Source organism: Podarcis tiliguerta (assembly GCF_965153285.1).
Source record: "Podarcis tiliguerta genome assembly, chromosome: 5".
NCBI lineage: Eukaryota > Metazoa > Chordata > Lepidosauria > Squamata > Lacertidae > Podarcis > Podarcis tiliguerta.
In genome coordinates, this window is record NC_139538.1 from 14,204,527 (window position 1) to 14,227,885 (window position 23,359).

The 23,359-nt window shown below is 47.9% G+C and overlaps 1 protein-coding gene across 1 annotated transcript; it reads left to right on the forward strand.

Moving 5' to 3' along the window:
* Positions 1 to 9,110: 9,110 nt before the first annotated feature.
* Positions 9,111 to 22,652, forward strand: GHSR (growth hormone secretagogue receptor). The gene is made up of 3 exons (XM_083441792.1): positions 9,111 to 9,685; positions 12,155 to 13,048; positions 21,352 to 22,652. The coding sequence occupies exons 2-3, from the start codon at positions 12,283 to 12,285 to the stop codon at positions 21,657 to 21,659; spliced, it is 1,074 nt and encodes a 357-aa protein (XP_083297918.1). The 5' UTR covers positions 9,111 to 9,685; positions 12,155 to 12,282; the 3' UTR covers positions 21,660 to 22,652.
* Positions 22,653 to 23,359: the final 707 nt, after the last annotated feature.

A 23,359-nucleotide genomic window follows, 5' to 3' on the forward strand; every position in this document is an offset into this window, starting at 1 on the left:
TGCTCTTGTTTCTTAATATATTCTGCTGTTTTCAACCGCTAGTGAACACTTGATTTCTAGACATGCCAGGCTTGTTGGAATATAGCACAAAATGGCTGCCACATGTAATGGGGCACGATGACAAAAAGTGTCCTGTTAATGCTCCTCCATCAATTGGGTGGGAGGGGGGAGACAACCTGCCTTCGCTCACCACTGTGCTGAGTGGGATCTTTGCCCCTCTGTTCAGCAAGGGCAGGCGAGGTGCCTGATCTTGGAACCAAGTGAAATAAGGTTCCAAGATCAGAACAAGATCGAAAAGAAGAGCTGTAAATTCAGTTTCGCAATAGCCAAAACCAGTGAGGGATGTGGTCTGAGGAGAGAATGGTGGCCTAGGGTCCCCAGAGCCAGGGAGAGAAATCTGGAGGGCAGCATTTCTCTCCTCACCCCCCAAGTCTGCGATTTCCCATCTCCTGCCTACTAAAAGCTTAAGTTGGAATCGGCACAAGGGTCTCTGAAAATATAAGAGAAATTGAGAAGTAGCGTAATGATCTTCGTGCATTGCAAGGGATCAATAGACTGCCCTCGATAATCCCTTCCAACTCTGCAACTCTCTGATGTCCTTGTTAGCTTCCAAAAAGCCTGGGAAACTGAATGCCAAGCTGTAGGTTATCCCTAAACCTTTAGCAGGTATTTGAACGGCTGTTCTTAGCGTTTGCAATGCTAGAACAACTAAACACCACCAGGCAGGCTGCTCAATATTGTCTACAGTTGGGAAGTGGGTGGCGCTGTGGTCTAAACGACAGAGCTTCCTGGGCTTGCTGATCGGAAGGTCTGCGGTTTGAATCCCCGCGACGGAGTGAGCTCCCATTGCTCTGTCCCAGCTCCTGCCAACCTAGCAGTTCGAAAGCACACCAGTGCGAGTAGATAAATAGGTACCGCTGTGGTGTGAACGTAAACGGCGTTTCTGTGCGCTCTGCTTTCCGCCACAGTGTTCCGTTGCGCCAGAAGTGGTTTAGTTCTGCTGGCCACATGACCTGGAAATCTGTCTGTGGACAAACGCCGGCTCCCTCGGCCTGAAAGCGAAACGAGCGCCACAACCCCTTTGTCGCCTTTGACTGGACTTAACCGTCCAGGGGTCCTTTATCTTTTTTTTATTGTCTGCAGTGACTGGCACAGGCTCTTTGGTTTTGCAGCTCTACGTCAATATGCCAAATGTAAGCACACACTGTCCTGAGTGGCGAGGTTATCATAAGCCATTAAAAACGTAATCTGCATATTATTATTATTATTATTATTATTATTATTATTATTAATTATTATTTGTACCCCGCCCATCTGGCTGGGTTTCCCCAGCCACTCTGGGCGGCTTCCAACAAAGATGAAAAATACACTAAAATGTCACATATTAAAAACTTCCCTGAACAGGGCTGCCTTTCTTCTGAATGTCAGGTAGTTGTTTATTGCTTTGACATCTGATGGGAGGGCGTTCCACAGGGCGGGCGCCACTACCGAGAAGGCCCTCTGCCTGGTTCCCTGTAACTTGGCCTCTCGGAGTGAGGGAACCGCCAGAAGGCCCTCGGAGCTGAATCTCAGTGTCTGGGCAGACCGATAGGGGTGGAGACGCTCCTTCAGATATACTGGACCGAGGCCGTTTAGGGCTTTAAAGGTCAGCACCAACACTTTGAATTGTGCTCGGAAACATACTGGGAGCCAATGTAGGTCTTTCAAGACCGGTGTTATATGGTCTCGGCAGCCGCTCCCAGTCACCAGTCTAGCTGCCGCATTTTGGATTAGTTGTAGTTTCCGGGTCACCTTCAAAGGTAGCCCCACGTAGAGCGCATTGCAGTAGTCCAAGCGGGAGATAACCAGAGCACGCACCACTCTGGCGAGACAGTCTGCAGGCAGATAGGGTCTCAGCCTACGTACCAGATGGAGCTAGTAAACAGCTGCCCTGGATACAGAATTGACCTGCACCTCCATGGACAGCTGTGAGTCCAAAATGACTCCCAGCCTGCGCACCTGGTCCTTCAGGGGCACAGTTACCCCATTCAGAACCAGGGAATCCTCCACACCTGCCCGCCTCCTGTCCCCCAAAAACAGTACTTCTGTCTTGTCAGGATTCAACCTCAATCTGTTAGCCGCCATCCATCCTGCAGAAGCGTACATGATGCACTGTGGCTGTATCAAACGTGGCACCTTTCAACTAGGCAAAAGTGAGAAACCTGCGACACCCAGTAATCAAATAACGCTGCTGTTCCCTTCCACTTTTCCATGAGCTGATGGAAATAATGCCATTTCAAAATATAGGTAGATTTTTTTTCTCTCTCTCTCCCCCTGCCGCTGCCACTCACTCACTCCTGGCTATTTTCTAATGGTTTTTCTTTCCCTCTCCTTTTATCATCCTCCACAGGAAACCGCAATGATTGCACAGAGTTTGAAAATATTTCTATGGCGACAAATTGAGATGCTATGACCTCCTCTTCGACCAGGACTGGATTAAAATGGGGCGGGGTGGGACAGAGGGGGCGGCAGCGAGGGTGGTTTTGCCTCTGCTGCTGATCACCTGCTTTAGCAGGTAGGTAGTGATGACCTGGGGCGGCTCCTGAAGGAGAGGGAGGAAGAAGAGGCTCCTCTGAAATATTGCCTCTTACTTTCACATTGGTAGGCAATTGATGGCCACTCCTATTACCTGTATTTTTTGCTCTATAAGACTCACTTTTCCCCTCCTAAAAAGTAAGGGGAAATGTGTGTGCGTCTTATGGAGAGAATGCAGGCTGCGCAGTTATCCCAGAAGCCAGAACAGCAAGAGGGATTGCTGCTTTTGCTGTGCAGCGATCCCTCTTGCTGTTCTGGCTTCTGAGATTCAGAATATTTTTTTTCTTGTTTTCCTCCTCCAAAAACTAGGTGCGCCTTGTGGTCTGGTGCGTCTTATAGAGCGAAAAATACGGTATATTCCTTTTCTGCTAGGAAAGGAACCGGAGGCATTTGGGTTAACATGGTAGTACATATATAATAAATAAATAAACACCACCTCCAACTCCTCGAAAGATTCCATCAACGGTGTCTCCAGAAAATGTTACACATCACTTGGGAAGACAGGTGAACTAATGCCAGTGTACTGGAAGAAGCAAAGATTACCAGTGGGGTTTGTTTGTTTAAACTGCACAGCAACATTTATTGTTCCAGCCTGAAAAAACACCCCGTTTTAAATTTCACACAGCAAAGCAAGTTAAACTTCACTCATCGATAAGTGATAATTTAAAACAAGAACTTGCTAAAGAAACCTTGTCACAACAACTTTAGGGCCTGATCACTTTTAAGTCCATGGGTCCTTTAATGAGTATCAACCTAGTGTAAAGATCACCAATGTTGAAGCAATGATTCTTCAACAGCAACTTCGTTGGACTGGTCATGTTGTGCGGATGCCTGATTATCGTCTTTCCAAAGCAACTACTCTATTCTGAACTTAAAAATGGAAAGTGTAATGCCAGTGGTCAACAAAAGAGGTTGAAAGACTCTCTCAAGGCAGATGTAAAAAAATGTAGTATAAACACTGACAACTGGGAAACACTGGCCTGCAAGTGCTCCAATTGGAGAACAGCCTTTACCAAAGGCTTTGAAGACGCTCAAACTCAGGACGAAAGGGAGAAACGTGCTAAGAGGAAGGCACGCTTGGTAAATCCTCACCGTGATCAACTCCTGCCCAGAAACCTTTGTCCCCACTGTGGAAGGATGTGCGGATCCAGAATTGACCTCCACGGTCACTTACGGACTCACTGTTAAGACCATATTCATGGAAGACAATCTAACTCGGCTATGAGTGATGGCCAAAGATGAAGACGACATATATAATAATCGAATGGAGAGAGGGGTGGCTAGGCCCAATCTAACTGCTACTGCTGGCAGGTCATAAGAACATAAGAGCTCTGCTGGATCAGGCCAGTGGCCCATCTAGGCCAGCATCCTGCTGTCACAATGGCCACCCAGATTCCTGTGGTAAACCCTCAAACAGGACCCAATGCACAAGAGCACTCTCCCCTCTGGGTTTCCACCAAGTGGTATTCAGAATCATGGCTTCGTCCAAATGTGGAGGCAGAGCTTAGCCATAGGGACTAATAGCCTTTGAGAGCCCTCTCCATTAATTTATCTCATCCTCTTTTAAAGGCCTCCAAGTTGGTGGCCATTACTGCCTACCGCGGGAGTGAGTTCCATAGTGCAACTATGTGCTGCATGAAGGATAATTTTTGTTTATCTGGCCTGAATCTTGAACATTCAGCTTCACTGAATGTCCATGAGGGCCATCTGTGGGTGTAAGGGAGGGAGGGAGAAACAACTCTTCTTGATCCACTTTTTAAACGCCGTGTATAATTTCATAAACTTCTATCACATCACCTCTCTTCGTCTTTTCTTCACACTAAAAATTACCAAACTAAAAGGCTGGCTAGGGGTCAGCACTGAGTCCTCTTGAGCCGTTGCAGGGCTTCAGCAAATTATAGTATCTATAATTTCCAGGTGAACTGAATATGAATCAAGTACCTTCTGCAGTGGAACTTTGGGTTTAATTTTTGTTTGTTTTAACACAAATGAAATTTAATGCCATAATTTATGCATATAGAGATTTCATCATACTTAACCCTGTGTTAGATGGTGGCCATTGCATTTTCCATTTTTACCTCTTTGAAAAGTGATACCCTGTTTATGTTGTTGTTGTTGTTGTTGTTGTTAGTGGTTCATGATCTAGTGGTTAGTGCAGCCTTCTCCAACCTGGTAGCTTCCATGTGCTTTGAACTACAACTCCCATCTGCCTTAGTCAGCTTTCCACATGGTCTGGGGTGATTAGAGTTGCAGCCCAACAGGTACCAAGGTGAGTGAAGGCTGGGTTAGAGTGCCTAGGCATTCCTTTGTGGCAATCATAACCTAGGTTTAAGGTGCCACTTGGTGATAAGCTTATATATCTGAGTTTCTAACACTTCTTGGGTCCCCAGATGTCGTCAGACTACACCTCCCATCACCCCTGACCATTGGTCCTGTTAGCCAAAGATGGTGGGAGTTGTAAGCCAACAGCATCTGGGGACTCACTGCTGAGAAAGGTTGCACTAGAGCAACAGAGGAGAAATTTGCTCCATCCTCTATGTGACAGTCTGTTATGTACTGAGTTGAATAGGATCCAAACTGCAGCAGTCTGATTGGTCCTAGAACAATAGGATCCAAAAGGCAGCAGTCTGATTGGTCCTAGAACAATAGGATCCAAAAGGCAGCAGTCTGATTGGTCCTAGAACAATAGGATCCAAAAGGCAGTAGTCTGATTGGTCCTAGAACAATAGGATCCAAAAGGCAGCAGTCTGATTGGTCCTAGAACAATGCAGCAGTATGATTGGTTGGCAGGAACCATCCAATGCTCCAGATAGAAGTGAATCCACAACCTGATTGGCTTACTGTAGAATTCCGGAATTATCCAATCATGTGCAGCCCATTGTGTAAATAATGTATATAAAGCAGATACTTTGAGGGGACTTTCATTCATTCCTCCTCACCACTATGAGCTGAATAAAGAGCATGAAATCACTTTGCGACTCTGAGTATATTTCACAGTCCTTCATGTATCTGAAGGCGGCTGCCATATGGCCCCTCCATCATCTCTTCTCCAGCCTAAATATACCCAACTTCCTCCACCTTTCCTTAGAGGATTTGGTCACCAGGCCCTGCATCGTCTTTGTCAGATACGAAAGGATTTTTAACAAACAATGAAGACAGTGGTTTTCTGCATGCAGGGAGATTTAGAATCCTAGAGGAGCACGTTGTTGCTATTTTAGTGACGTTCCAAAGCCACAGCCCATTGGAACACCTCAAGGCTGCATCATTTACGGTAATTCTGCTGCGTTCATAGAGTTTAGACAGCGCAGAGCAGAAAAAGCATAAAGGTGAGTGCAGGGTGCCTTGTTTTTGCTGCGTAACGCTCAGCCAATCAAATTGTTCAAGGAGGAATTGATGGCCCTTGAAATTGCTTTCCGGTTGCTCCTTCCAAGTTTGCCCGCACAGCTAGCATGTGTAGCAGCTAAAAGCCCAGCTCTACACACTGCCTAATGGTAAGGCTGTCTCTGTTGGAGAAATAAAGGAATTAATGAACAGGGGTTCCAAATGGCCAGGGAATGCAGGGGGTACAGCTTGTGACATTTCTAGCCGAGCCCTGCACAGAGATGTCACAAAGTGTACCTAGAGCATTCTGTACCCTTTTGACCCCATTGTTTATGCATGTTCGTCTCTGCACTCATGTGCATCTATAAAATTGCTAAATTAGGACAACACACTGCGCATCTCTGCGCCACGAGAAAACTGCTTTGTCTTTCATTTAAGGTGTCACGAGACACCTTTGCTTGTTTCTGCTGGAAGAAACATAACACAGTGACCTTTCTCAAGCGACGCGGTGTGTGAATCAGGTAATCAGGTGCAGGGAATCGAGTGAAATTATCTTTCTCAGGTTGCTTCAAAGGTGACATGGCAGAAGTCTATAAATTCAGGCATGGCAAGGAGAAAGCAGATAGATAGAAGTTGCTCTTTCTCCCTCATAACACTAGAAGTTGGGGGCAGCCAATAAAGCCGAATGTTGGAAGATTCAGGACAGATTAAATAAAGCACTGCTTTAGGGTTGCAAAGGGACGCAGTTGGCGCTGTGGGTTAAACCACAGAGCCTAGAACTCGCCGATCAGAAGGTCGGCAGTTCGAATCCCCGTGATGGGATGAGCTCCCATTGCTCGGTCCCTGCTCCTGCCAACCTAGCAGTTTGGAAGCATGTCAAAGTGCAAGTAGATAAATAGGTACCGCTCCGCGGGAAGGTAAACGGCGTTTCCGTGCGCTGCTCTGGTTTGCCAGAAGTGGCTTAGTCATGCTGGACACATGACCAGCTGTACGCTGGTTCCCTCGGCCAATAAAGCGAGATGAGCGTCACAACCCCAGAGTCGGTCACGACTGGACCTAATGGTCAGGGGTCCCTTTACCTTTAGGGTTGCAAGGAACAGTGTGTTGTAGTCAGTATAGCAGGCTATTGTGTGTGTCCATGAGAAATAATTTGATAGCTCAGTCCAGTAGAGCTATCTCAGGGTCATGGGTTCGAGCCCCACGCTAGTTGAAAAATGCCCGCACTGCAGGCGGTTGGACGAGATGATTCTTGCGGCCCCTTCTACAATTATGTTGATTTTGAACACAGAACAATAGGCTGAGTCAGACCACTGGTCCATCTAGCTCAGTATAGCCTACACTGACTGGCAGTGGCTCTCCGAGATTTCAGACAAGGATTCTTTGGAGATGCGAGGAATCGAACCTGTGACCTTCTGCATGCCAAGCAGATCCACCACCACAGAGCTACAGTGCTTCCCCAGATCTGATGATTTCCAGGGTGATGTACAAGGATACAGATACGTGATAGATGGTAAATGATAGATGATAGATAGATAGATAGACAGATAGATAGATAGATGATACAGATATAAAGGTAAAGGTAAAGGGACCCCTGACCATTAGGGCCAGTCGTGGCTGACTCTGGGGTTGTGGCACTCATCTTGCTTTACTGGCCAAGGGAGCTGGCGTACAGCTTCCGGGTCATGTGGCCAGCATGACTAAGCCGCTTCTGGCAAACCAGAGCAGCGCACGGAAATGCTGTTTACCTTCCTGCCGGAGCGGTACCTATTTATCTACTTGCACTTTGATGTGCTTTTGAACTGCTAGGTTGTCAGAAACTGGGACCGAGCAACAGGAGCTCAACCCATTGCAGGGATTTGAACCACCGACCTTCTGATCAGCAAGTCCTAGGCTCTGTGGTTTAACCCACAGCGCCACCCACGTCTTTGATACAGATATAGATAACTGAAAAATTGTCTTACCCTGGTGCCATTTTTTTTTTAAAAAAAAATATGTAGCTTCAGCAGGAATCAAGCCTCCCTGGGGAGGGCATTTTAGAGCTATGGTTCCTCCTCCCTCATACCAACACAATGTGCTTCAGCAACTGGTGGTACCTGGAGAAATGCCTCTCGCTTGAAGATCTTAAGAGAGCAGGCAGTCTGGCATGGGATGGGGCAGCCTCATGTGTAATGGATTACAGTAATCCAGCATGGATCACTTCTCTGCCACAGCTGGCCGACCAGGCGAAGTTGGCACAGGCATGAGACAAAAGAGGGCAGGTGCTAATTGCAGGCACACATTTTTTAAGATGCAGCCCTGGAATCATCCCATTCCCTGCTGCTTTAGTAATTCACAAGTACATGGGTCCACGAATGACGTAAAATAGTGCTGTTATTCACCCTCCGCCGTTGCAAGCCGCTTCTGCGAATGACTCTGCCTCCCGGTGCTCTGTCTTTCCTCCCAACACTCCCCTCTTTTCTGTTTTGAAATCCCCAGAGCACGCAGTTGCCAAATGGCAACTTCTCTGCTCTTGGCAACATCTCCATTAGTGACCCTGTCTTTTTGGAGTCACAAATATTGTTTAACACTTGATACAAACGCCTATACTTTCCTTTCTCATTGGCACACACAACAACTCTCGTCGGTTTTGGCGCAGAGGATTTATTTCTCCTTATGCACATTATCACACAAACCATTTTCTTTCAGAAAGGGCTCAGGGCTGCTGAAGGCGCTCCCTCTCTTTTAACTGCGTTGCGTTGTGTACGAGTGCTTTTTTAAATGCTAGTTTTGACGCGCACTGCTATCTCTCTGTCGCTGGGTTACAACCTAAGATGAGCCGTGCCGGATCAGACCAAAAGACCCATCTAGTCCTGCATCCTGTTCTCACGGTGGCCAGTCTGGTATGGATTTGTCTAACACCTCCCACCCTCTTTCTCCAATCTACTTTTGCTATCCGAATTGGCTCCTCTGGAGTAAAGACAGAGCGGAAACAGAATAAATGAATGAACGAACATTGGCGAACACTCAGAACACGGACGGACGGACGACGGGGCACATTCAGAGCACACACGCCCCCTTTCGGACCAGAATCGCCGTTCACACGTTACGTTCAACGGCCGCGGCAACAAACAAACGCTCGCCCCGCGCGAATGCCCGAGAGCGCGCGCCCACCTCTAGCCCCGACACGGGCGCAGCGGCAGCGGCGGCGGCGGCGGCGTGTTCCGCGTGACGTGTGAACGCGCTTCTCCGCCAATACCCCACGCCCCCTTTCCCTCATCCATTCATTCATCTCTTCCCGCTCCTCATTCCCCTACCGGCTCGTCGTCTCGGCGCGTAGCACGCGGCACCCACCGCTTCCTTCGCCAGAGCCGTCGGGGCGGAGGCCGGGGATCCGGAGATCCTTTCGCCGGGTCAGGAGCGGGTTGGCGGGCAGAGTCGCCGGCTCCGGCGAGGGCGGAGAGGGGTTCGCTTCGCGCTGCTTCTCCTCGGAGTGGAGACGCGTCGAGGGCGCGCCGGGCGCCGTCGCTCATCGCCGCTCCGAGGCTTGGGAACAGGAGGGATCGATTCCGCCCTCGATCCTGCCGCCGGGAGCTGCCTGGACCTCGCCTGTCTTGCAAGCCCGACCCTTCTTCCCCAGTTTGGAGGCGCTCTGCACATGCTCAGAGGGAGACTCGCCTGCCCAAAGATTTTTCTGCAGGGAGGTGCAAGGAGCACGCCGGAAGAAGCGGCTGGGATAAAGAAGGAAGGGGCTGCGTAGTTCAGGGGTTTCCATGCAGAAGGAGGTCTTGAGTTCGAGTCCTGACAGCTCCAGGTAGGGTTTTTTTGCGTGGAGGACTGCTGCCGGTCAGTGTAAACAGCACTGGCCTAGGGAGACCAAATGGGCTGACTCTGTGTGTTCCTAATAAGAGAACTAGAGCGATTAAAAGGAGGAGGGAGCTTCCTTCCTTAAAAAAAATAATATTCAGGCTAGTGGTCATTTCGGTAACTTGCACGCTAGGATTCGTGGTGAGGAGGGGGCATTCTTTAACCGGTAATGTGCGCTACTATTTCGAATGGTCTTACAGTGTCTGATGATAAGGGTGCATTACCTTGCTTCAAAATGAGGTGCACCGGCTGCGTTGGGGGGCAACCTCCTTCAGCTTTGGGATTCCCATTGTGCCCATTGGGAGGCTGTGCTCGGAGGGGGAGTAGAAATCCTGAAAGGATCCATTTGCCTACTGCTTCTTAACTGGCGCTGCTGATCTGGCTGGGCTGGAGGCTTAAAAAGTGGCAAAAAGGTTGTTCTGTGATTCCCCACATCAACACATGCTTAGAGGTTGCCATGGGGTTTTTAAGCCACTTGATTCCCGCGTTGGGCTAGAATAAAGATCGCTTCTGACTGCGCTTCTTTACAGGACACGTAATCTAACTGTACCTGTTTCTCAAATGGTTTTGTACATGTGGCCCCACGGTGCCCAGGTGGCAAAAGAGTGGCAGAGTCATGGCTTTTCGGTGCATGACTTGCGCCTTGCATGATTTACACCCCGCCTTTCTTCCTTCAAGGAAACCAGGTTGGCAGACACCTGGGCTAAACTCTGCAACAACCCGGCAAGGGTAGGACAGGGCGAGAGAGAAGAATGATGCAACCAAAGCCAGCCAGGGATTTTAACTGTCTCGTATCTGTGCTTTTGACCCAGTGCTCTAGGCACTACACACACTGGCTCTTGAACGCCCATGGAAAACCGGCAATTAGATTTCTTCAGTGGCTTGCCTTCTTCTGCAGCAAGTAGTGAGGCTTGAATGCCAGAGCTGTGCTCTGGGTTGAATCGTTGGATGGTCCCATCAGGACAGGACTTGGGGGCAATTGCCTGGGACCCCACTCAGCAGAATGAGCCGGAGGGTCTCTAAATGCAGCTGGGCTAGCTGACTGCATTTTGAATTAAGTCAAATAATATATCAAAAGACCATCAGTCTAAAACTTCCATAGCCCGTACTCTAAAAGAGACAGAGATTCCCTAAATGGATGGATGACATTGCCTGCGGGAAAAGGGTGAACTTTGGTTTCCCCAGAGCTTCAATTCTGCAGCCCAGTTCACACACGCACCTTGTTGTTGTTGTTTTTATGAAATTGCAGTTTCTACATACAGTCATACCTTGGGTTACAGATGCTTCAGGTTGCGTTTTTTTGGATTATGGACATCAAAACCCGGAAGTACCGGAATGGGTTACTTCCAGGTTCCAGCGGTCGTGCATGCGCAGAAGCACTAAATCGTGCTTTGCACATGCGCAGAAGCACCAAATCGCAACCCATGTGTCCGCAGACGTGGCACTGCAGGTTGCGAACGGATCACGTTTACAACCTGAGTGTCCACTGTATTTAGAGAAAGGCATAGAAACAAGGTGTACACTTTTCGCTTGATTACTGCAGCATCCATCCCGTGATGGCTTTTGCATGTGAATGGACCACCTCAGGCAGAGAGGTTGTGCCCATCCTGTCTTGTCCTTATTATGACCACCAATGCTTTCAAAAGGAGCCATTCTCACTTTCACACAATAGCCATCGCCAGGTGTAGAGCAATCAAGTGAATTAAGGCACATGTGATTATAATTAATTCTGACTTTGTCTACCCATCAGGAATTGGGGACGACTGCTATTCCACATGAGTTAGCTTATCTGTTGTGTGGCCTCAGTGAAAAGGCACCTGAAGTTTTATCTCAGATTCAGGCTCTATTCTGACTCCCATACCCCTGCTCCCACACACCTTGCTCATCTGGTTTGGGTTGTTATAGAGGTCTTTGTAGGTCATCTAGTCTAACCGTCTGTTAAGTGTAGGTAAACAAGAGCTCAGCGCATCACCGATGGACGGCTGTCCAGCCTCTGCTCGAAGATCTCAAGCAAGGAAAAACCCAACCAGCACACCTGGCGATGGCTTCCTTTGCTGAACTCCATCACGAAGCTCCAACCAACACCTTTCCTCCTGGGACTTAAGCCCTTAGATCACGGGTCAGCAAACATTTTCAGCGGGGGGCCGGTCCACTGTCCCTCAGACCTTGTGGGGGGCCGGACTATATTTTGAAAAATAATTATGAATGAATTCCTATGCCCCACAAATAACCCAGAGATGCATTTTAAATAAAAGGACACATTCTACTCATGTAAAAACACACTGACTCCCAGACTGTCCGTGGGCTGGATTTAGAAGGCAATTGGGCCGGATCTGGCCCCCGGGCCTTAGTTTGCCTACCCATGCCTTAGATCCAGGCCTCCTCCTAACCAGCTTATTGGTTTGTTTCCATACAGCACCTCCTGCGCCATTTGTTGCCACTGCCACCACGATTCCCTTGTCTCGCTTTGGGCATGAGCAGCAGCTGACGTAGCCTTTTCAGACTGCCCCAGCCCAGTCCGTGCCCCAGCGAGAGCCCCAGGGGATGTACAACGAGAGCAGCCTGCAGGTTGTGATGGATTACATCGGTGACAACGACACGTTGCCCGAGTACCCTCTGCACCTCTTCCCCGCTCCTCTCCTCACCGGCGTCACCGTCACCTGTGTGCTCCTCTTTGTGGTCGGGATCCTGGGCAACGTGATGACGATGCTGGTGGTCTCGAGGTTCCGGGACATGCGGACCACGACCAACCTGTACCTGTCGAGCATGGCTTTCTCGGACCTCCTGATCTTTCTCTGCATGCCCCTGGACCTCTTCCGCCTCTGGCAGTACCGGCCCTGGAACCTCGGCGACCTTCTGTGCAAGCTCTTCCAGTTTGTCAGCGAGAGCTGCACGTACTCCACCATCCTCAACATCACGGCTCTGAGCGTGGAGAGGTATCTGGCCGTCTGCTTCCCGCTCTGGGCCAAGGTGGTCGTCACCAAGGGCAAAGTCAAGCTGGTCATCCTGGTGCTGTGGGCCGTATCCTTCGCCAGCGCTGGGCCCATCTTCGTCTTGGTCGGGGTCGAGCATGAGAACGGGACCAACCCATCGGACACCAACGAGTGCCGGGCCACGGAGTACGCCATCCAGTCGGGGCTGCTGACCATCATGGTGTGGACCTCGAGCGTCTTCTTCTTCCTGCCCGTGTTCTGCCTGACCGTCCTCTACAGCCTCATCGTGAGGAAGCTCTGGAGGAGGAAGAGGAAGGACATCGGGCCCAAGACATCCATCCGGGACAAGTACAACCGCCAGACGGTGAAAATGCTAGGTAAGGGTATCTTGGTTCCGTTTCTGACATGGTGTGTCCCTGTAGACCAGTGTGTCCCTGTAGACTTGAGTCTCCAGCTAGGACTACGATTCCAATCACCCCTGGTCCTGCTAGCTAGGGATGATGGGAGTTGTAGTCCTAGCTGGAGACCCAAGTTTGGAAAACCCTGCTGCTGTAGACCCGAGATGTGAAATTTTGGACCAGCTACAAGGGGTGATATTGAGCATCAGTCGCATTCATGGTGACTTAAGTCCGTTGATTTCACTGGGGCCACATTCACACTGCGCATTTAAAGCACTGTGATCCCACTTTACACAGTCAAAGTGTTTTTTTGGGTGGAGGGATATAGTTTGTTCAGGGTGCTGAGAGTTGTTAGGAGACCCCTGCTTCCCTCCCAGAGCTACAATTCCCAGAGTGGTTTAACAGTCAATCCCTCTTCCCAGGGAACTCTGGGAACTGTAGCTCTGCAAGGGGAATGGGGGGGGGGGTCTCCTAACAACTCTCAGCACCCTTAGCAAACTACAGCTCCCAGAATTCTTTGCGGGACAACCATGACTTTTTAAAGTGGTATCATAGCGCTTTGAACAGATGGTGTGAATGTAGCTTCCATCTACTCTGAGTATGACTTGGTTGGAATTATTGTGTTTATATTTTAATTGCCTTCCACATGCATCTCGAGGCAATGTTTAGAATGCAGCTAAAGCAGATAAAACACTTCAAGACAACGTAGAAAATAGCGGCAGATTGGTATTTTTTTAATGAAAAATCCATTAGACACCCATGGCAGAGACTCGCTCATCCAGCTGGGCAGGCTTGTCAGAACAAAAAACATCATCCATTGTTTCTGGAAAGTGCAAATAGCAGGCATCTGTCGTATTGCAAAAGGAACAAGGGTCTGCAGAACAGGGGCAGCAACACTAAAAGCCCTGCTCTGGGTCGCATGAACACATGTAAAAGGGCTGGTTGGGAAGATATCTTTGGCACCCCTTCCATGCATTCAAGGGGCAGAGTTTGCACAGAACAAGCACATGCATAACTGAGCACACATAGGCTCCTATGTGCATGGTCTGGTCCCTTGGAAGATGGAGCCTTACAGATTGCACCTGCAGGAGCCTTCATGTGCACACATGTTCAGGTGTGTGCTTGCAGGCTCGGTGCAAATGGCATAGAATGCATGGATCAGCTCCTCCTGTACGTCAATCTGTACTCAAATGGAAGAGCAAAACTAGGACTGAAGCTCCTGGGTGTATGAAAATGCTATCATTAATTATGATAAGAGCCTCTGCAGTGTATATTTCTCTCACTACTCCCAGGCATATGTGAAAGGATCCCTGCTGGATTCTGATCAAAGGTCTATCAGTTTCACAACTGGATGCTTCAGGGAAGTCCAGAAGCGGCACATGTGGGCAATACCAGTGGCGTTGTGGTGAAATTCAAAGCGCATGGCATCCCACAGCATAAAGCAAGCAGAAGTAGCCAGTGTGGAATCCAGATATTTGCTGGACTCCAACTCCCAGCAGCCCCAGCAGCCATGGCCAACGGCGAGAGAAGATGGGAGTTGTAGTCCAACAATATCTGGAGGACACCATTCTGGGCACCTCAGTTGTATGGGCTAGATGGTTGGACTTGAAGAACAAAGGAAGCTACAATATACCAAGTCAGACCATTGGGCCGTCTACACTGACTGACACCAGCTCTCTGAGGGTTTAGACAGGAAGTCCCTCCCATCTCTACCTGGAGATGCTGAGTCTTGAACCTTGGACCTTCCATTGCAAAGCAGATGCCCCAGCACTGGGCTGCAGCACCAATGTCTACTTTGCTAGTGAAGACCTGGGTGTGTATCCCTGATCAGTCGTGGTGTTTGCTGGGTGCTGTGAGCCTGTCACTGTGTGAGCTGAGCCTCCCTCGGATCACGTGCAAGGACAGGTGCAAGCTTACAGGTGCAAGGACTGCTCCAACAGATTAAAGATTCCTCCTCCGTCGCAACACTGGCAATGGCCCGTCCATGCTATGCTTCTCCCGCAACTGGTATTCAGTGGGATCAATGTGTCTTCAGGAGACGGCAGAGTGCCAATACTGATGGGAGGTCCATATGACTTCCTTTCCTGAAAATCTTTCCTTCCTTCCTTCCTTCCTTCCTTCCTTCCTTCCTTCCTTCCTTCCGAAGTTAACCACTGGACAGTTCTTATTTGTAGTTTTTACTTCACCTTGGTGTTCAGGGTTATTCTCGGAGCCATTTTTATCATTGGAGGCCCAGGTGGCCTTTGTGGCAAGGACTGACAACAACAACAACAACAACAACAACAACAACATTTAAACCCCGCCCAGCTGGCTGGGCTTCCCCAGCCACTCTGGGTGGCTCCCAACAGAATATTAAAAACACGATAAAACATCAAACATTACAAACGTCCCTATACAGGACTGCCTTCAGTTGTTTATTTCCTTGACATCTGATGGGAGGGCATTCCACAGGGCAGGCACCACTACCAAGAAGGCCCTCTGCCTGGTTCCCTGTAACCTCACTTTTCACAGTGAGGGAACCGCCAGAAGGCCCTTGGAGCTGGACCTCAGTGTCTGGGCAGAACGATGGGGGTGGAGACGCTCCTTCTGGTATACTGGGCCGAGGCCGTTTAGGGCTTTAAAGGTCAGCACCAACCCTTTGAACTGTGCTCGGAAATGTACTGGGAGCCAATGTAGGTCTTTTAGGACCGGTGTTATATGGTCTTGGCGGCCACTCCCAGTCACAAGTCACCTATCATCAGCTTCGGCTGGTTAAGTTGACTACACCTTTTATATTTTAGTTATTGCATTCATATCCCAATTTTCTCCAAGGAGCTCAAGGTTGTGTTCATGGTTCCTCCCCCACAACAACCCTGTGAGGTAGGTCAGAAGAGAAGAAGAGTTTGGATTTGATATCCCACTTTATCACTACCCTAAGGAGTCTCAAAGCGGCTAACATTCTCCTTTCCCTTCCTCCCCCTCAACAAACACTCTGTGAGGTGAGTGGGGCTGAGAGACTTCAGAGAAGTGTGACTGGCCCAAGGTCACCCAGCAGCTGCATGTGGAGGAGCGGAGACGCGAACCCAGTTCACCAGAGTCTATCGTTCTTAACCACTACACCACACTGGTTAGGTAGAGAAGCAGTTACTGGTCCAAGGTCACTTAGTGCATTTCATGGCCAAGTGGGAATATGAACCCTGGTCTGGTCCTGAAGGCTCTCCCTGTGTCCTTCTGCTCTCTTAGGTTATTGTAATGCATGCATTATCAATTAAATGCCCGGCATGTGGCCCCTTTATGAGAAACGTTCATGACCCTGGAGGCCAGCTCCTAGAGAGAGCTGTCTCTCAGTTGGGTCCTAGCTGGTGAGGTTTATTTCTTCTCTGCTCGGGCTCCCAGGCTTCATCAAGAATCGAGTCTGTTAAACCATTAACTCGGTTTGTAGTGGATTTCTACTTGAGCAGCTGAGGACAGAACAGTTATGAGGACAGAGAGATCTGACTCAGCTTCACATGCCCAATGCACTTATGCATAGAAATTCACTAATGAATGCACACAGAGATCCTCTGAAAGGCCACATATAAATATTTTAAATAAACGTAATACAAAGAACTCTGGATCCAGGCACCCGTAACAAACACGGAAACTACTTATACCAATAAGTGTTTATGTTAGGGATATATTTGTGTGGGGCTTCTCGTAATAAAATGCACCCTCTCCAATATTGCCTCCTTTTTTTCTGTTCTAAACAAAAACACCCTAAACGTGTAAAGTTACTATTAAAAATGATAAATATACATGGCCCTTGCCGAATTCGGTCACCTCAGGCAACTGTCATTACAGAATTCATTCCACAAACTGTTGTTTTTAAACTGCGTAATCCTTGGCATATCTAATCAGATTTAACCAGTGTTAGAAACTGAGATATGAAAACTAGGAGCTGAATGGCACCTTAAACCTAGATTATGGGCGCAACAATGGAATGTCTGGGCACACTTTTTTATAACAAGAATTCAAAGCTGAAAATGAATGAACTGCAGGTAAAATATTATGTTCATTTTTCACCTGGTCTAGTCCTTCCCTTCCCACCCCCCTAATATTCTCCAGAGGGTCTCTTCTCCAGTCTTCAGAGAGTAGCTGGAAATTGGGTCCTCCTTTCCTTCCACTCTGCAGTTTTAATCTGAAATCTTAGGTGCAGTACTGCGCCCAGAGCTCAGAAACTAATGAAATCCCCTGTCGCAAAATGTGCCTAGAGCAATGGGAGTTTCGAACACCGTTGAGTTCACTGAGACTTTACTCCCAGGGAAGCGTCAGAGGCTGGCAGTCTAGAAAAAAGCCTAATAATCACGGCAGTCATGCCTGCACACTTGGCAGAGTCATTTGATTCTGCGTAGAGGAAATTAAACTGACACAGGCAATGCAAAGGAAGATTTCTTCTATAATTTCATTTTTATTAATGTCTTCTACTTGCCATAAATTACTACAGAGTGGCCTATGTTTGTTCTGTTAAATTAAATCTGGGCAAGTAGTTCTGTAACCCTAGACACACTTCTCTGGAACTATGTGTAAGCCCCACTGACTTGCAAGGGATTTACTTCTGAGTAGACATGCAGAGGTTTGCACTGTGGAAAAATTGTATGATTTATCATCATAAGAACTGGGCAGAGGGGTCTTCAGGGCTGCAAGGAGATTACCGCACTTTTCTGTGTATAAGACTAGCTTCTTTTAAAAACTAATGTTAAAAAGGGAGGTGGTAGTCTTATACACGGGGGCAATCTCCCCCCCATTTTCTTAATTTTGAGTCCCCCAAAACAGGGGTCATTGTGATATACACAGAAAAATACAGTAAATACCTTTGACGGAGGGGAGGTTTGTGTGTTATGTTTTGACTCTGGGATTTAAAAGAAAATCTGGACAGAACCCCTTTCTCTAGTAACAACAGTCCCACTGTCCAAGGTCTTAGTACTGTTCCTAGTTATTTCTTAGCTATAAAGAATTGAACATTGAAGAGAGAAATGAATATACTGCAGAATATTTTGCCTGCAATTTAGGTAACATTGCCTAATCCAAAGCTTCTAGGCAAATGCAAGTCCCCCTGAATTTTGGCTCCAATTAACAGCATGTGGATGGACTCAGGTGTTCGTCTGGCTGTGTTTAGTGGGTCTTATTTGCGGGGAAGTGTGCATCAGATTGCAGCCCAAAACTTACTTTATGGCAGGGAACCTGTGGCTCCCCAGATGTTGTGGGACCCACCCACCCCTAGCCAGGGGAGCCTGTAGCTGCAGTCCCGAAATCTGGACCGCCACAGCTTCCTCACTGTATAGGGTTTATTTCTGTACTACTAAGTCATATAAAGGTAAAGGTAAAGGGACCCCTGACCATTGGGTCCACTCGTGGCTGACTCTGGGGTTGTGGTGCTCATCTCGCTTTATTGGTCGAGGGAGCCGACGTACAGCTTCTGGGTCGTGTGGCCAGCATGACTAAGCCACTTCTGGCGAACCAGAGCAGCGCACAGAAACACTGTTTACCTTCCCGCCGGAGCGGTACCTATTTATCTACTTGCACTTTGACGTGTTTTCGAACTGCTAGGTTGGCAGGAGCAGGGACTGAGCACGGGAGCTCACCCCGTCACGGGGAATCGAACCACCGACCTTCTGATCAGCGAGCCCTAGGTTCTGTGGTTTAGACCACAGCACCACCCGCGTCCCTTACTAAGTCATATGGATACCATCTAAGTTGTGTAAAGCAAATATAAAATGCAAGGAAAATACAGAAACAGGGAACATCATCATAAAGAGCAGGTCAAACACATAGCATTCATTCAAACAAAAGGGCCTTTTGGCGCAAGAAAATCTTCAAAATGGAGATGGGGCAAAGTTTTCCCGGCAGAAAGCTCCTTGATACAGGATTTCATTCTGAAAAACGTTGCACAGCTTTCATGTGAGCCCTGAGAGCCGAACTCCCTGTGATGTTAAGTGCATCTTTGCATCTAGCAAGCAGAAGAACTGAGCTGCAGATTGCAAAAAAGCAGCTAGAGCAGGTGTGGAGAAAGGGGGGGGGGGTTAACCCTCGCCTCTCCTGCTGTGGTGTGCGGAAACTCCCACTGCTGACGCCAGGACTTTGGTTGAGAGGAAATCCTTCACGGGTGCTAGTGAGAGATTCCCTTCTAAAGCTTCACTTCAGCTTACTGAGGGATTTTTCTCAGCAGGTCAGAGTCTGCATGCAATAAACTTCCCCACTTCACTCCTGTTCTGCTCTCATCATTTTCAGCCCCCTCCAGATGATGATTATAAAATATACAGTACTTCTATAAGTATAGTTATCGCAATTAATAAGAACTTATTATTTTGTTTTTCTGGATTTTTAATATTTATATTTTTATTAAAGTGCTTTCAAGCAAAGTAAAGAAATAAAGCGATACAGGGGGGGAAAGAAGGAAAAGTGAGAGGGAGAAAAACAACAACAAAGGAACATGTAAAAGGGGGGGCAATCAAAAAAAAAAGAGGCAATATACGAGAATCCCTTACATTTTAGTATAAATTGGCGTAGTATTATTGTCCTAGTGCTTATGTAAACGTTGATAGCCTACCACATTTTGTATAAACTCATTCATTCCAAATGTTATCGTATTTATCCATACAGACTCTGCACCTGTAAGCAGTTTCATTCATAAATTACAAGCGATGTCACATGTCGTCATCCACTGATACCACACCTTTATTTTTCCAATTCCTAAGTATTAATCTCTTGGGCACCATTATGGCACATAAAATCCATTAATAATAACTTTACATGTTTGGGGTCTTTTTCTTAGGACAGCAAAAAAAGGCAAAATTGGAGGGGGTGCATTTTATGCAAGGTGTCCTCCTTCTGTCCCTCCCCCTTTTCTGATGCGAAATGGGGTGGAGCAAACTTATGTGCACTTAGCCAATGCTCACTGGGCCAGGAATGTAACCCCCGCACAAATCAGCAATTGCCTGTATTATGAGCAGTAGTAGTGGCCACATTTTTAGGGCCGCTACCTGCTTTTCGAGTTTTATTTTGTTGGCCTCTTGTAGCTGTTGTTTTAAGCTAGGCTCCTCCGCCACTATGTGGAGCAAGTACTGAATATTTTTTATCAGCTGGTAGAGAGAGAATTCATGTTGGCTTACGTTCCAGGGTGGGAGGTGACCACTCCACTCCTCACTCTGTGAGGTGAGTGAGGCTGAGAGACTTCAGAGAAGTGTGACTGGCCCAAGGTCACCCAGCAGCTGCATGTGGAGGAGCGGGGAAGCGAACCCGATTCACCAGATTACGAGTCCATTGCTCCTAACCACTACACCACACTGGCTTCACTGGCGTAAGATAATAGCGAAAGGCCCAGCTAGAAAACTGGTCTGGAAAGCTGGTGTTGGAAATCTGCTGGGAAGCAAGAAGAGGAGGTGTAGTTTGCCGTAGAAAAGCAGCAGCTGGGAGGGGCTGCTTGACCCTTCCACACTTTCCTCGGCATCCATTTTCCCCTGCTACTGTCCCCTGCAACACCACAAACACCCTTCTACAGAACTGCACCCAAGGGGTGGGTCTGTGGTTTAACCCACAGCCAAACCTAAGCTCCCATTAAAAAGTAGCATCAGTTGGTGACAAACCCACTGCAAAGTCAAGTTTGGGTTCCTTTGGCTCCCCCCCCCAAAGGCCTTTTCTTGTTTTAGCAAAGTACCTGAAAGTTTTGCTGCTATTGGTTTGCATCCTGGCTTCATTTAGAAGCAGGTGATGCTGACCAGTGGAATTGGCGTCAGGGACTCCTGGACTTGGAATCTGAAGCCTTGTGGCATGAAGTCTCGTAGGTGCTGGCATGGTTCGGTTTTCATTTTGATGGATTTTCTTTTAATCGTTTAGCTGCCTTGAGCAATATGCCGGGTATAAGGCAGGATAGAAACCAGCAGCGGTGAGCCCCTCACCAGCAAGCCTGTAAGCCATGGCCACCTGGCATCATAATATAACGGGACAGGTAAAGTCACAGCCCCCAGTTGCAAACCCTGTGCCATTGTTGGTCTGGTTTGATTTCAGGCTGCCCAGGCAAAGATCGAACCACCAACCTTCTGATTGGCAAGTCCTAGGCTCTGTGGTTTAACCCACAGCACCACCTGCGTCCCTTTTTTGAGACTCCTTAGGGTAGTGATAAAGCGGGATATCAAATCCAAACTCTTTTTCTTCTTCTACGCCACCTCTGTAAATCAGCAGGGTGAAAGGAGAACGGCTAGCGAATAATACGGTATCTCCATTTCTCCCTAACGTCTTCTCTCTTTTTCTTCTTCCTCCTCTTTTAGCGGTGGTGGTCTTTGCTTTCATCCTTTGCTGGTTGCCTTTCCACCTCGGACGTTACCTGTTTTCCAAATCCTTTGAGGACGGATCCTTGGAAATAGCCGTCATCAGCCAATATTGCAACTTGGTGTCTTTTGTCCTTTTCTACCTAAGTGCCGCCATCAACCCAATCCTGTACAACATCATGTCCAAGAAATACCGGAAGGCGGCTTACAGGCTCTTCGGCATCAAGACACACAGGAAGAAAAGGCTGTCGGGGCTGAAGGAGGGAGGGTCTCGAGTGTGGGCAGAGTCCAGTGTCAGACAAACATGACGCCGCCAAGTGGACCTAGCCGTCACCTAAAGCCACAATAGAAGGGGGAATATATTCAGGTTAAAGGAGCTCCCTGGTAGACCATCTGCTTTGCTTGTAGAAGGTCCCAAATTCAACCCCCTTTATCTCCAGGTGGGGTTGGGAATGTTTCTAGTCTGGAACCCTGGAGAGCTGCTGCCAGTCAGTGTAGACTATATGGAGCTACATGCAACTGGCTCAGTAGAAGGCAGATTCCAGTGTCCTTATCTGCAGAGCTTTCTGTGGAGTGGTGAGTGCATTATGAAATAAGTTTTGTGCATAATAAACATCAGCAGAGGAAGAGACAAAATCCCTACCTTTTCTGTCATTTTCAGTGATTCTCTGTCACTGGGAAGAAAGGTGGTTTGCCATCCACAAGATGCAGGACATGAGGTAATAGGACTGTGCTTTACTGGTAAACAGCTCAGGGTGGGGCAAGCGGCAGGAGCTGGTCGGAGCCAGGATGGGATGTGGTGCTACAGAGAGCCCAGGAAGGGCAACGAAGGAAATTCTAGAGTGATGCACAGAGCTCATTTCCTGTTCCCATTTCAAAGATCCCACGAAGATGTCAGAGCCATGTCCAAGGTAGAGAAGCTCTCGTATCCTGCATCTCTTTCAAACGAAACCTTTTGATTGTCACTCCACCGATCTGCCAAACGGCAGCGGGTGCACACATGAAACCGGTCAAAGAACAGGGAACATGAACGCAGAATCCAGTGTCTCTGGGGCACCTCCAGAGTTCGGCATGAGTTGGTTTGGATGCACCGAATTTGTTCAAGAATCTCCGAACTGCACCTGAAAGCAAGCTCCCAGAATTGCTGAGTGAACCAACCATGAATTAAGAACTTTGAACAATTTCTAGCTCATCTTCAAGTCCATCCTCTTACACGTGTTGTTGTTTTTTACTCTTTAAATTCTCTGGGCGTTCAAAGATCGCAATTGTTGTGGGGACTTGATTAAATCATTCGCATTCTACTTTGTGTTTCGATGCTTTTGCAGCCGCCTTAAGTATGTTTTATGCATCATCCCAGTAGCTTGTAACATTCTGTAATGCTGAAAGAGTTTTGTTTTGTTTTGCTGAGGATCGTTTGGGTGAACATCAATCGAGCTGTGAACTAAGCTAGTTCATTTTGTAAATGGACGAGCCTAAACTGGAAATCCTTTTTGGACATGTTGAAGCTGAACCAGAACTCATTTCTTTTTGAAGTTAGCTTTCCAGGCTCTGGAAACAGAGAGATGTGTGGACCTAGATGTTTGCTGAGTGTTGTGGATTGGGGGGGGACTCTTACAGGTGAGTGGGGCACCTGTGAGAGTGGGTGAGTGAATGCGATCTTTCCAAGAGTTGATAAGCATAGGATATCCACGATTTAGCAGTAGGGGGAAGGAGGGGAAGTAAACATTAAAGTCTCAGGACAGCCCTGAGGTCACTGACAGATCCAAAAAGCGTATCCATTCAATTCTCTCTCTCTCTCTCTCTCTCTCACACACACCCACACACCAAAATGATGCAGCTCCTTTCTATACAATAGCTGACATACTCTACTCTAGAGGGCTGCTGCCTTTCAATATGAGTGAACAGAATGTCAGCAACGAATGTTTAAAACTGGCCAGTGAGAACCTTAGCTCCTTACCTGTTTTTTTGTTTACTATAGGAGTGCCAGGTTTGCAATATTCATCCTAAT

Bases quoted from the DNA above. Each gene is read 5' to 3' on its own strand.
- GHSR (XM_083441792.1), top strand. From the start codon at position 12,283: ATGTACAACGAGAGCAGCCTGCAGGTTGTGATGGATTACATCGGTGAC. The intron at 13,049-21,351 runs GTAAGGGTATCT...CTCCTCTTTTAG, and splicing joins CCAGACGGTGAAAATGCTAG to CGGTGGTGGTCTTTGCTTTC.